The 14829-nt window shown below is 37.0% G+C and overlaps 1 protein-coding gene across 1 annotated transcript in view; it reads right to left on the reverse strand.

Annotated features, from left to right (window-relative positions):
* The window catches only part of NEB (nebulin), a 239440-nt gene that overhangs the window by 182348 nt on the left and 42263 nt on the right, over positions 1-14829 (reverse strand). Inside the window, exons 19-30 of the mRNA XM_036744010.1 lie at positions 14585-14686; positions 14382-14489; positions 14190-14294; positions 13482-13580; positions 11262-11366; positions 10443-10550; positions 10245-10358; positions 8326-8523; positions 7000-7107; positions 4437-4535; positions 570-674; positions 379-486 (exon numbers count right to left, since the gene is read on the reverse strand). Coding sequence (XP_036599905.1) covers positions 379-486; positions 570-674; positions 4437-4535; positions 7000-7107; positions 8326-8523; positions 10245-10358; positions 10443-10550; positions 11262-11366; positions 13482-13580; positions 14190-14294; positions 14382-14489; positions 14585-14686 — 1359 coding nt within the window. The remainder of the gene's footprint in view (positions 1-378; positions 487-569; positions 675-4436; positions 4536-6999; positions 7108-8325; positions 8524-10244; positions 10359-10442; positions 10551-11261; positions 11367-13481; positions 13581-14189; positions 14295-14381; positions 14490-14584; positions 14687-14829) is intronic.

Genomic DNA, 14829 nt, shown 5'->3' on the forward strand with positions numbered 1-14829 from the left:
AAGGTGCAAAACAAGGTGCTTTGTGAAGTCTGATTGGGGAAATTGCTATCAATAGAACAGAATTAAGGAAGACTTCATTGAAGACCGTAGGTGTAGAGTTAGAAGGATCTTATGGAGCACCTCCTTCAATCCCTTACTTTTAAGGAAACTGAGGCTCAATTATGACTTGCTCAAGGTTCTCTGGTTAGTTAATAGATTCAGGATTGGAATTCATGTCCTTTGAGTACAAAGGTTGCTTTCTTTTGAGATAACCATGTTACCTCATAAGGTAGCATTTGAGTTGGGCCTTAAAAGACGGATAGAAATTGAACACAAATCCACAAAATCCTATTTTCTGTAAACACCTCTTAGAAGAATGTGAAAAATGGTTGAACTTACATCACTAGCCGCCTGTCTAGCAGCTTTGGCAGCTTTAATAGGGATGGCGTCGGTTCTGAGATCATAGCCCTTTTTGCTCAAGTCTTTCAAGTCTGCTTTGTATAGATTCTGGAAGAAGGTCACATTCAGATTAACTTCGACACCACATTATAGAGAGGTCAATAAGCACCCAGACTGCACCATGAACTTACATCACTAATATTGTAGGCATTAACTTTAGCCTGAATGAACTGGGGTAGGTCAGCTGGTAGGTTATACTTGTGGAGTATTTCTTCTCCTTTGGCTTTGTAGAGAACCTGTAATTAAAACAAAACAAGAAAAATATTTTGATATCCAAAGAAAAAAATTTCAAATCGACGTTCAAATGTAGTTCTGACTGAGCAGGAAAGGACCCTTGATAAGAGGCTTTTCTGGTATCTCTGCATCTATATGAAAAAAAGATATGCGCTAATGAACCTCTCTAGAATGCAAGAGGGGTTTCTTCGCACTGAGATATAATTAACAAGCACTGGCAAGCATTAGCTAGCAGGGTACCTCATAGCAAGGACACGCATGTTCCCTAATTAGTACACATGAGGAGACTGAATTTTACTCTCAGCCTCTCAGTCGCTTAAAGAGTCACCATGGTTCTCAGGGCTGCTCCTGGGATGTGGAGAAAGATGGCCTATTATAATCTAGAACTATGTTGCAATATTTGACCCATTCTCAAAATTAGGAGGCCTTTTGGGTAGGTGTATTAGTTTTGGTCTCCCCTAGAATTATGGTTGGAACTAAACTAGGTTCCCCAGGAAATTATCTTCTCTTTTTCACCTCCCTCTCCCATTCTACAGATTAGAACCTATGGAAAAGCCTGAAGTTAGAGGTTAATTTACATTAATGATAGTTAGCATTTATATAGCACTTTAGGGTTTGCAAAGCAGTTGGCATATCTTATGCCATCTCATCCTGACAACAATCCTGTGAGGTACGTGCTTTTCTTAATTCAATTTCACAGATGAGGAGACTGAGGATGAGAAAGGTCAAATGACCCGTCTAGGGTCACACAGCTAGTGTCTAAGACAATATTAGAAATCAGGTCTTCCTGGGTTCTTCGAATACTCTACTGTGCCACCTAGCTACCCCAAGAAGTTATCCAGTCCAGTAAAAACCCATTTTCTTGGAAAACAAAAAAAGATTTAAAGGTACGAGATAAAGAACTTATTGAGTGTTAGATATTTCCTCCCAACCACTCTGAAAGCATGTAGACAAATATGAATAGAGTAAAAATTGAACAGGGTGGGAGGGGGCCTGAGAAATGGTGGTAGTGCAGATAACAAAATAACTCCTTTTCTGATGATATGAGGACTCTTGGACATTATAGAAAGTACCCTGCCCCGCAGAAAACTCCACTCCAATTAGTAAGTACAGCATAGTGCCTAGCACATAGTAAGTGCTTCTTCTGGATTGGAAGAGTTGTTAGAAGGCCTGTGAAGCCAATGCTTCTTCAGTCAAAGCATTATTACATTATTTTTCAAACATAGAGCTCCCTATTACCTGCACCTATTTGGTTCAGAAAATAGTGTTAGAGCTGGAGTCAGGAAGACTTGAGTTCAAATCCAGCTTCAAAAACTTACTAGCTGTGTGACCTTGGGCAAGTCACTTAACCTTCATCTGCCTCAGTTTCTTTAAACAAGTGATCATTATAGCACCTAGCTCTCAGAGTGCTTTTGAAGATCAATTGAGAAAATACTTGGAAAGCACTTATCGTCTTGCCTGGCACGTATTAGGCTCTTGTTTCCTTCACCCTATTACTTCAAGGATCAAATTTAAAGACCTCCATTTGGCATTTAAAACTCTTCGCAATCTGCTCCACCTCAACCTTCCAACCCCGTTGTATATTTCTCCCCTTCACATAAACTGTGATCTTGCCAAACTGGCCTGCTTACTTTTCCTCTTTCCTGGCTTTTGATCTTTCATCTCTGTGCTTTTGCATGGGCTGCCCCCGATGCCTCAAAATATGGACATGGAGGTGGCTCAGTGGATAGGACGCTAGGCTTGGAACCAGAAAGACTCATCTTCCCAAGTTCAAATCTGGCCTCAGACACTTACTAGCCATGTGACCCTGGGCAACTCATTGTATTGTTAATGTATTGAACGTATTGTTGATGCAATGGGAAGATCTTTCCCATCCATTAATAGACCCATGTGACCTGCTTAAGTCACATGGAAGCCTAAGTCACAAGAGTTTGAGTCACATGAAGCCTGTGGTGGGAGGAGCTTGCTGAAGGGGTGGAGCAGAGCTGAGGAAGGGAGAGAGAGCAGTCAGAGCTGGGAGAGAGAGGGTGGGAGCTGCAGCTTGGAGAGAGAGGGGGCGGTCAGAGGTGCAGCAGTCAGCATGAGTGAGAGCCAGGGAGTGATTTTGCTTGAGGGTGTGGGAAGGCCCTAGCAGAGGGAAGGCTTGGGGATGGTGGTGTCCCCTGAACCGATGATGTGTATAGATTTCTTTGTTGCTGCGGTGGATTCGGCTTTCTGGTGTTTGAATAAATGTTTTGGTTCTGCCTTCAATGAAGACAGTCTGTTATATTTTGCGACTCAGAACTAGCCGGCGTATTCATAGCCACAGTAGGCACTGTGAATATCGCATTGGTGCTACAGTCATTTAACCCTGTTTGCCTCAGTTTCCTCATCGGCAAGTGAGCTGGAGATGGCAAACCACCATCTCTGTCAAGAAAGCCCCAAATGGGGTTACTGAACGTTGGATGTGACTGAAAAAAATCACCTAGCAACAACAAAATGCCTCAAATATATTTCTTCTTGACCTCCACCCCCTTAGAATCCCTAGTTTCTTTCTAGGGGCTGCTCAAATGACGCCCTAATATAACCTCCCTGAAGAACCCTACCCCACCCCAAGCACTAGTGGATTTCCCCAAAATTACCTCATACCTACTATGTATAAACATATATATATATATATGCATGTATGTATGTATGTGTGTGTGTGTGTGTGTGTGCGCGCGTGCATGCACACTTACATGCATCTGAGTCATTTTGCCTGGCTAGATTGTCAGCTCCTTGAGGAGACAGGGCCTGTTTTACTCTTGTGCTTGTATTCCCAGTGCTAGAATAGGGTCTGGCTGATAGTAGGTGCTAAATAAATGTTTGTTGATTAAAAATTGGTTGATTCATCCCTAAATTAAGAACTTGTCCTGGTTGAAACTATGAAATGGGGAAAGTTTTTGTTTTATAAGCCTCATTCTCCCTTTTTGTGCCCCTTACCCTCTCTCTAGTGTTCCATCCCTATCACTCTAAATACCTAGAGCCTTTCACACAGAAAATCTGTACTAATAAAAGTGTCTGGTACTAGTAATTTAAATCAGTGCCAATTCCAGTTAACATATTACTTCTCTCAAGAGCCTTTGTATCTTATACTTTTTTCTCTATTTGTGGAATGAAAGATTTTCCTTCCTTGCTAATCATAAAGGAATCTTAGGCACCATACATACATATGCACATCCATCCATCCATCCATCCATCCATACATACATACATACATACATACATACACATATGCCAGGAGTGCCAGGAAACTCCCCTCCCCATTCCTGGCCTATCAAAGATCTATATCATCTATATCTGTAGCTATATTTTTGTGGGAAAGACTTCCTAGCACCATGGAAATTATACCATGTAGGCAACTGCCTACACTACCTACATCTCAGGGTGACTCTGGTACTTTCTCCAATATTATTCAGTTTATCATTAATTTTCTTTTCAGGAGTCACAGAAAGATGAGCCTGAGGTTCTCCTTCCCATTCACTGACGTTTCTTACCTTTCCCACAGGTAACATATCACATATGGAAATGGGAGGTTGAATTGTCTTCTAGATTATTCTATTACACAGTCTTTTCTAGAAATATTCAATTTGATGGGTTTTATAGATGCAGATACTGGAGACATACACAAATAGGAGCAGGCCAGAGACATTCTGCATTGGGTACTGCTATAGATAGCAAGAACATTTAAACTAAGTACTTATTTTACCAACACATTTCAGGACATGGACATAATTGCCACTTACATCACTCCTCTGGGCCTGGTTGATTTTAGACTGTACTGTAATGGGAGCATCTTCAATGGCAGTAAATTTGAGAGTGTCTGGATGCTGGCGGTATTTTTTCTGTTCAATAAATAAAGAAAATAAATAAATAGAGAGAAAGAACAAAGTTTCATACCCCTAAAGTCTCATGGCATTTCTAGGCAAAATCTTCAAGAAATTATTTCAGGGTAATAGGAATTGATCTTGCTATAAAATACATTAACAACAATAGTCAGGTTTCTTTGGAAAATTAATACACATTCTCCAGGCTCAAAGATTGGGCTAAGCCCACAGAGAGCCTCACTCATTGTGGTATCAGCCATATAATTTACAAAGGCAGCATTCAAACTTTATTTATTGATTGATTGATTAATATTGATTAATTTTATATTAATAAATTATACCAGTATAATTAATTAATGTTAATTAATATTAATTTATTTATTTCCTCTCATAACAATAAAAACACACTCCTCATTTCAGGAGAATTCACATAAAAGCCTCTATGGCATTACTAGAAAACACAAGAAGGGTTTTGAGCCGCTCAGAAGTAATTGTAAAATCTGACACCTGCTAATGATGTCTCAGGACAATTTTCTCCCATCACTGAGACAACAGCTGGTGTTGAGTGCCTAGAAAGAATTGGGGACCTGGCTAGAGATTAGAAATATGAGAAATAAGAGAGAGACTCATTTTAACTTTAAAGACTCCTTGGGTTAGTTCATGGGTTGAGTTGTCTAATAAGAGCAATGTTGGTTAAGCATCTAACAAATACTTGCTGATTGGCTGATTTATGGGTCATGAGAGGTTGCAAATAGTGAACTTTGTGGAACCATAATGTGAAATTATGAAGGAGGAAGGGAAAATGGTTGCTATACTTCTTCACATGTGCCCTTTTTTATCCAAAAGTAAGACCTCCAAAGCCTCAACCTTCCAAAACACAGTCGCAAATCCATTAGGTAAAATAGGTTTCTGGGAGAGCAAAACATTTGTCACAAAGTCCACATACTTTCCTTTGCAGGCAAGACCCTTGGGCCATCAGTAAGTCTATCAGATGAATACAAGCTCCTTAAGGGTAGGACTATTTCATTTTTGTCTTTGTACCCTCAATGCACAGCACAATGTCTGGCACAGTCGGTGCTTAACAAATGCATGTTGATTGACAGATGTAGTCTAACAAACCTAATTATTTGAAGGGAGATGTGACAGCTGATAGCTTGATATGAAGGGAGGAGACATGGAAACTAGTAATGACAGCTAAAAGAATAGCATTGGAGGATTTAGTGTGGGTATAAATAGCCCATATCACTTCAATAGACCTTAGGGGGCATCACTATATTGCAGCACGATATCATAACTCATGTTTATAACGAGGACTCCAAGTTATCAAGAAAAAGTTATGTTACATTATTTTATGTTGTTATGTTATATTATATTGTATCATATCATATATTTTTTTCTTAGTATGTAGTACATTTTGGAAAGTATGTGTGATAGTATGTAGTATGTTTTGGAAAGATTTCTTTCATTAAAGACAATTGCTTATTTTTTTTAACTATGTTAGCACTTAAAGAGGATAAGAGTTTTCTCTCTGGAAAATTTACTTCTGTGGAACAGATCGATCTCCAATGATACTGCATAAATGAGATGTGATTGTCATTTAGCAGTGCATGTCATAGTTTAGGAGGCTCATTTATCACTTTTTGGACTTTAAAAATAAAGTCACTGAATTCTGATCAACATAAGGACCAACCACAATTCCAAAGGATGGACAATTTAGCACTCCATACAGCTAGTGCAGGATGCGATATACATTCTCAGGCATGGCTGGCGAGGGAATTTATTTTGCTTGACTATGAATATTTGTTACAAGGGTTTGTTTTTCTTATCTTTTCTTTTCTTTTTCAATGAAGTGGAAGTAAAGAGGAAATAGGGAGAAAGGTTGCTAACATGTGTGGAAGAAAACAGACGAAAGGCCAGAGGAAACACAGACAAGTAGGACAGCTTTGAAATATGTGTGTTAAATTTGTTATATACTTAAAGAGAAAAGCAAACTACAAAGTAGAGACTCACAGTTTTGTGAGCAATCCTCTTTTTCTGTTCTTTGTATATGGAAATGTGCGTTTTGTTTAGTGTTTATGGAGCTCAGAATGAAAATTTTTTAAAAGCAGTCTTAGACAAAATATCTACTCATACCCAGCATATAGATAAATGTATATATGTACGTGTGTGTTATATAACATATCATATATGTACATATCAGCAGCTAGGTGGCACAGTGAACACTGGGCCTGGAGTCAGAAAGATTTGAGTTCAAATACGGCCTCAGACACTTACTAGCTGTGTGACCCTGGGCAAGTCACTTAACCCTGTTTGCCTCAGTTGCTTCATCAGTACAATGAGCTAGAGAAGGAAATAGCAAACCACTCTACAATCTTTACCAAAAAAAGCCCCGCATGGGGTCATGAAGAGTCAACCACGAATGAAAAACAATCGAAAAATGTAACAAAATAAATACATATAACACACTCATCTGTCTCTATACCTCATTAAGAATATCTGAAGCTCTCTTGTTCTTTTCCATTTCCAAGGACCCAAATGGTACCCAGCCACAGCCTTTCATCCAGCTATTGTAGTCAGCTTTATATTCAACCTAAAATCCCAAAGCAGAAATTGTTTCAGTTCATGCAGCATCATCTTTATTTAACTAGCAAAAAAATTACTGTTTTTCCCACATAGATCACATTCAATATTACATATACTAATGCAGTTTTCAATACAGTCTTGGGCTAGATTTTAGTTGCCTTTTGGCTTCTTATTTTTCCTAAGTGACATGTCTTTTTTGCCCATCTTTTTATTCTAATATAGATAATTGGCAAGATTTTTAAAAGTTAAAAATTCTTTGCTTATGAAATCAGTAAGGTTTAATATATCCTTACAGTTTGCATAGAACTTTTAAATAGTAAACCAGACACATTAAAAGCCAAAAAAAAATTAAGGACAAAACGACATCTTTTTGCTGCCTTTCATTAAATGTAAAGAGTCTTCCTCCCTAAATAAATATTTAAACTTCTAATTTTAAGACACTGAAGTTGAAATTAGAACTAAGATTCCGGAAGGAAAAACTTATTTGCATAATGTATATCTCAGGGGAATGATGAGATCACTTGAACTATGAGGGATATGTGTAAACTATGTGAACTCCAAGATAGTTCTAGAATTAAAAATACTATGATTTGATGTTCATCTTGAAGGTCTCCAATGTCATAAGGAAACAAGACCTAAAATCCTCATTAGTTTATCATCTATCTATGCACACAAATATGTATATATTTACATATTATATGTTTATAATATTAAATATTATATTTATTAAATTAATAAAATATCAAAAATGATATTTATTAAATTCCAAGGGAAACCAAGTTTGGGTTGTAAAGTCTTATTGAAATTTTTCCTGTAAAGTATTAATTAACATTTTGCAGCAGTAACTTTAACAAATCCTTTTTTAGAAGAGGGAGCATCCAAGTTGTCTATGGTCATAAAACTAGAATAATTTCTTCCATTACATGCTTACTACGTGTGGAGGGGAAACCAGCTGGCTAATGTGCGCCTCTTCTACATGCGAGAAAATAGAATGCACCATTCATCTCAGTATTCCCTAGACAATGTGCGTTTTCTTCTTTGGACATGGAATGTCATGACTAACTTTTTATTTTGGAAAGAAGTCCTCATGAACCCTGACATTTACATTTTCTCATTCTCAATTATGTGAGGATTTTTTTTTTTGCTACTGCAGTTAATTCAACTCATTGTTGGTTTACCTAGAAAATGTCAATAATGGGGAGAAGAAAAAATTTCAATTACTCACATCACTTTGTAGGGCATAAGCCTTCTTTGCCAAGTCTACATTGATGCTATCGGGGGGATAGCTGTAACTGTGTGGGATGTTCTTATAGTCAACATCACTGACTAGGGCCTGAGTTTTCTTTGCTTGAGTGACTTGGAGCATATCCAAAGGTGCTGTGTAGATAGTCTTTGCCTTTTCATAATCTTTGCGATATTCCCTCTGTGAAAGGAAAGGAATTGATCATTCATTTCAGTAACTATCCGAGGGGTGCGAGAAAAATGCAAAAAATTCTAATTAAAAAGAAATACAAGTTTTAGAATTAGATCCAGACACTGAAGTGGATCCATCTTCCTTGATTTTTCTCCCTACATAAACCACATGTTTCTGAAGTTCAACAAACAGTATCTTACATAGATATGGTGAGTCCATTAGAAAGTTGCAAAATAAAGCGCTATGTGAGGTCTGAAAGAGTGGATCAGTCCCGAAAGGAGAACATCAGGAAAGGTTTCTTGGGCATTTCTGAGAAATTTGGCCTTTATTGCAGTCCTTTTTTATTCATAGGAAATTGTAGAACTAACAAAAGTTTTTTTCTATGCTTTAATGTTTCTAAAATAATTGCTTTGGGAATTGGATGATGGACTTTTTAGTTTTCCTTATACAGCATGTTAAAACAGTAGGTGTTAAATTGAGAAAACAAGATTGCTTGCCAAGTCACCTATATGGCAACACATATTTCAACAATAGATGTGCTTCATTGAGAACTCCAGAGTCTTTTCTATTGCAGATTTAAATTCTTGACCATTCCAACATTGTCGGATTGGAAGTATTTCTAGACCTGGCCCCATGGTACACCTGGCTTATACATAGTGGGTCCTGATCATGAGCCTCACGAAAGGTGGTTTCATATGCCTTGAACAGTTAACATGGTTAGGAGGTGGTACTAATAAAGAAAGGTCATACATTCAATTCTCCTATGAGCTGTATGTTACATCCTACTCATACTCATAATGTACCTGATTTCCAGCTTATCTTCCTAGAGACTGCTAGAATGAACATCTTAGGTAAGATTAAACCTCTTTGAAGCTGAGATCTCATCTTACTTTAAGATAAAAACCTCATTCATTCTTTGATATACTCTATTCTATATAACTTCTCTGATTTCTGTTTACCATTTTCTTGTATATGTATGTGCATTTATTCATTATTATTTTGATGATCTTTTTTGTAACCAGCATTTGGTGCAAGTGCCATCCTTTCCCTCAAGGATAACTAGGGAAATCATTTTCCTTCTACACCAGAAGCATACCTCTGGACTACCAATATCAAGAGGGCAGATAGATATAATTCAATCCTGATATGCCTCTTGGAGGTAGGTGAAGAAAGGAGTAAAGGTCCATCCGTGACCCTTCTCCTGCTCTCACAGTGGGAATCACAGTCTCCCTTGGAGAAGGGTAGGCCAGATTCCAGAGATATCTATCTATGCCATCCATAAACTATTTATTTTGATGATCCACATGTTTATATGAAATATATATTATGTGTGTATAATCCATCTGAACATAACTACCCTACATGGGCATACTCATATATTAATAAGGTCTAGATAATCACTTACATGGGCATTTCTTATTATAGAATGCACATTAAGCACAACTCAGTAATTTCTATCTTAAAAAGCAAAGATACACACATCTGGGAAATCAAGTCAACTTCATTCCAATCCTTCATAAGTGACTTGCCACCTTGATCCTGCGATTTTAATTGAACCTTTATATGACATGCCTAGTTCCGTTCAATTTAATAAATTTTAAAAAAACTATTAAAAATTAAACATTTATTAAGCACCTACTTATGAAAAGTGCTATGCTAGGCACTAGGAACACATACTAAGAGTTGAAATCAAGAAAATGTCAAAACAAGAGACATTGAGAGACACCTACATCGCTCTGATTTTTGGCCGTCTTCAAAGAGTGCAGGATCTTTGGATCATCCTGAATGCTCAGGGCTCCAATCATTTTTCCCTTGCTCTGTTCATAGTCCTTTTTGTACAGCACCTGCATGGGGACATCACACAGGTAAGGCTTCATTCAAAGAAACTCAACCCAATTCTCCTGCCCCTGTTCCCCAGTCATACTCACATCACTGGCATTCTTGCTATTAGCTTTGGCTGCCAGAAGGGGAATAGCATCCACCTTAATTTCAAATTTCTTAGCTTTGCTCTTCTCCCAGTCATGCTTGTAAATATTCTGAGGAAGGAAACATACACACACATGAGAATCATAAATGTCATATTCAACATAGATTTATCTATTAAAGACCAAATCCAAATGTAATTTATTAGGCTTCCATTTATTGCAAAAATCCATTCTGCTTCTAAACAGTCCATTTGCCACGACTACTATACTATGATCAGCTTCACCTCCTGACACTCCAACATGTATACTTATAACTTTTCTTAGTCAAAGCTTCACAAACTTTTCAAAAGTCTCATATTGACTGGGTTTTTTTAACTCAACAGCCCCAGTCAGTGACTTTATAACTACAATTCTCTTACGGAGGAATCTGGCTGGAGAGTAAGACTGCCACACTTCAGTGTTGTTATGTTCTTCAACTGAAACATTCAGACCTCATCCTGTGTAGTTCTTGACCATAAATCCTCCACAGGAGGTTAGGTCAGCTCAAAGTACTAGGGGCTTTCCTCTAGATCTCTTGACATCATGTTGGTACCAATGGGAGGTGTAGGCCATCCGTTGGTTATATGTCATGCTTGCTATAGGGCTAGTCCACCTCATTTTCTGGATCTAATTTCTCTGATTATAACCTTGATGCTGTATCATCATTATAATTCTTTGTGTGTTATTCTTCTTTGTAACCTTCGTATTACCTAAAAGAATTGCTCTTATATGCACAAAGTGGGAAATGCAATGAACATAGAGAAGCAGGTTTTTTATACTTACATCACTCAGGTTGTAGGCATTGACTCTATGCTGAATGAAGGCTGGAGCATCTGCTGGTACATTGCATTTAAACTTCTCACTTTCATGTTTTGCTTTGTAATTCAGCTGAAAAACAAAAGGTGAATAGTCAGTACAGGTGGGAACACCCTGCAAGGTCACCTTTATTCAAATACCATGAATGACTGCTGCAATAGTACTTTTTTTGCTATCTAAAGAAACAAATATAACCCCAGGTTCCCAGAGCTTCTCATTCCTTTTCATAGAAGAATGGTATATCTAAATGTGAACTAACATCATTGAAGAAGAGCTATTCCTAAAGGATTGAAAGGGAAAAAAATCAACTTATCAACATACATTTACTAAATACCTATTTTGAATCAAACATTGTTTTAGGTGTCAGGGATGTACTTTCTGAAGAGGGTGACAACTTATGCACATTAAAAAGGTACATATGAAACACATACAAAGCAGATCCAAAGTTACATCTTTCCCTTGGGAAAGGGACTAGCAGTTGGAGAGAAGAATCAATTGGGGAATGGCTGAATGAATTATGCTATATGGATGGAACGGAATATCATTGTGCATTAAAAATGATGAATATAAAGAATTCAGAGAAATGTGGGAGGATTTGCATGAATTGGTACAAAGCCAAGTAGTAGAAGCAGGAGGACAAATTACATAATGACCGATAATGTAAAGGATAACAGCAATGAAATACTGCAGAACTAGATTGGGTACAGTGAATAGTCATGCCTACGGAATTAAGCATCCCTATGCCTTTCAGTACAGAAGGGATAAGGTATATGCTTCCAGATACTGTCAATATGTTGATTTGTTCTACTTCACTCTACTTCTTTGGGGACTGGGAACAGAAGTCATGAGAAAGTACCAGGGCACCAATAAAACATTTTTAAAAGAAAATTATTTTTTAAAAAAGAATAAGTAAAGAGAATGCTTAACCAGCTGCACATATTCACATATTTACTGTAGATGCCTTAAAGTTGAAGTGTTTCCCTGATCCATGAATTTGGATTACTTCTAATCCTAATGAAAAAGTAAAGTGGATTATTGCTTTCATAATCCCTTTGCTAATCTACCTAAACAGTGCCTGGCACATAGTAAGGGTTTAATAAATGCTTAACAATTAACTGATTAAACACGCAGAATCTTTTTGTTTCATTTAGAAGCATCTTTATATGCATAGTAATGATCTACGGTTAGCATAAGAATAAAATGTCAAAAGTATGTCTTTGGTACAAACCAAATCCAACTATGTTAAAACAGTTAATCTTTTTAGGACAAAGTGTCAGAGTTATTTGGATTCAAAGCCTAATTGTAGTGTCAGTGTTTCCCCGATGCTTTGATCTCTGTTATCTGAGCCTTGGAATAACAATGGAAAAGAGCTGTGACACTTTGGAATAGAGATGCTTTGGAGTAGATGGGAAAATGGATACATGTCACCTGTATGCTACCTAATGCATGTCACCTAAATCAAGTGCTTGACTCCTTCGCTTGAGTTAGTATAGTACAGCTAATTTTCAGGATGCATTGTTGTATCTAATAATAAGCATGCTAAATATTATTAGCCATATAGCTATTTCTAGTATAAATTCATAGCTTCTGAAGGCATATTGAATCTGTGGATGTATTATGTTATGCAACATCTATTAAATGATTTTTCCTAATGCAATAAGACTCTGCCTACATGCAAAACTTGAAAATGCCAGAATTCTTTCACCTCTTAGTTGGTGAATATAAAGCTGTACTGACTTTGTGTACATGAATATTTCATTGATAATTTCGATTGATGAATCCCAATATACCCAGAGTTACTAAAAATTTACTAAGAGAAAGTAATTTATAGAATGAATAATGTACTTATTAAGTAAAAGCCTATATTACTCACAATCTTAGATAAATATTTAGAAAACTCTCTGGGACTGACCAAATTGACAGGCAAATTTAAACACACACACACACACACACACACACACACACACTAATAAAGACCATAAGCTACAGAGTCATTTTAATATTTAACGTTGATAAGAGTAAAAAGAAAAAAATAAGTTACAGGTATAAATATTGAATATCTAAATAGCAATACTTTGTAAGTGGTAAGCTAGTCTACAAGCTTATTTCATCTTTTAACTTACTTATCATTTAAATATATAAGATCTTTTTGTGTTCTCTTCTACTCTGATATTCAAAAGTACTTACATCACTTAGTTGTTTGGTATTAATCTGGGCTTGCAACTGGACAGGAGAGTCAGTGACAGGTGTGAATTTTGTTTTATCAGGATGAACTTTGTAAGTGTGCTGGGGAAAAAATGAAATATTTAGCAATAGGAATAAATCACTTATACCCACACTAATGTATAGAAAAGATTCAGTAGTGTATAGAGTTCATTTAGTCACTAATACACTGTTTTGCAGAGAAATTTATCTATTTATCTCTGCAATAGAAAAAAAAGGGACTAAATCTGGAATAAGAAGACTTGGGTTCAATCCCACCTCAGCAATTTATTCTAAGTGATCTTGGGCAAGTAACAACCTCTCTGGGCCTCAGTTTTCTCATTTGTAAAATAGGGAGCCTGGACTAGGTAGCTCCCCAAATCCTTCTCTGCTCTAACTCTATGATCTCTATCTTCATATAATACATACATATATATTCATATAATAAGCAATAAAAATCAAGAAGTTTGCCTTTAAAAACTTAAAATTGTTGAGGTTTTTTTTACAATGAATAGCATTTTTGACAGTAATGCTTTCTGTCCCTCTCACTAGAATATCCAAAACTCTTGCCTTTTCTCGCCCCCTCCCCTCTTTCAAACTCAGTTGCTAAACTCCTTCTGACCACTAGATGTCGCAGTCACCTCCCAAACACTATCAACCAAGCGAATTTGTTTCTTGCAGCAGCCCACTTACATCTTTACACTGGTCTAGTTTCTTGATTGCTTCGTATTCTTGTGTTATCGTCTGAGGGAAGTAGCATTTGCCTCTGTCTTCTTCATACTCTGCTTTGTAATTTTTCTAGGAGGAAAAAGAATACATGAATAGCTCACCACTGTCATTCAGACAACATCATGGTGGAGTTTCAATGGTCATCTCTGAACTTACATCACTGTTTTGAGCAGCAACTTTCATGCAATGGGAATGGTAGGGGTCCTCGAAGGAGCCTAAGTAATGCCCCAAAACATTCTTTACATAGGAATCTTTATATTTAGCCTGGAAGACAAAACACATTTAATTCAAGTTCACACTGATCTGTCAAACAGTGGGTAGCCAATCAAACCAGACTGAATAATTTCAGGTACTCTAACCTCACTGAAATTCTTCATAAGGGTATCCAGCTGAAACTTGGGAGTTTCACAGTAATTCATGCTCTTTGCCTTTGTCTTTTCATAGTTTTCTTTGTATAACCTCTGCCAGAAGAGGGGAAAATGATATCAGTTATTGCAAAAAGATTTCATTTCAGTCCTATACTTAAGAGAGTATTTTAAAATATATCTTGTCTTTTTGTGTTTTTAACATTCCTTTGCAAAACAGAAGAAAAACAAGCCTTGAA

Source organism: Trichosurus vulpecula, chromosome 2, assembly GCF_011100635.1.
Source record: "Trichosurus vulpecula isolate mTriVul1 chromosome 2, mTriVul1.pri, whole genome shotgun sequence".
In the NCBI taxonomy this organism is placed as follows: domain Eukaryota; kingdom Metazoa; phylum Chordata; class Mammalia; order Diprotodontia; family Phalangeridae; genus Trichosurus; species Trichosurus vulpecula.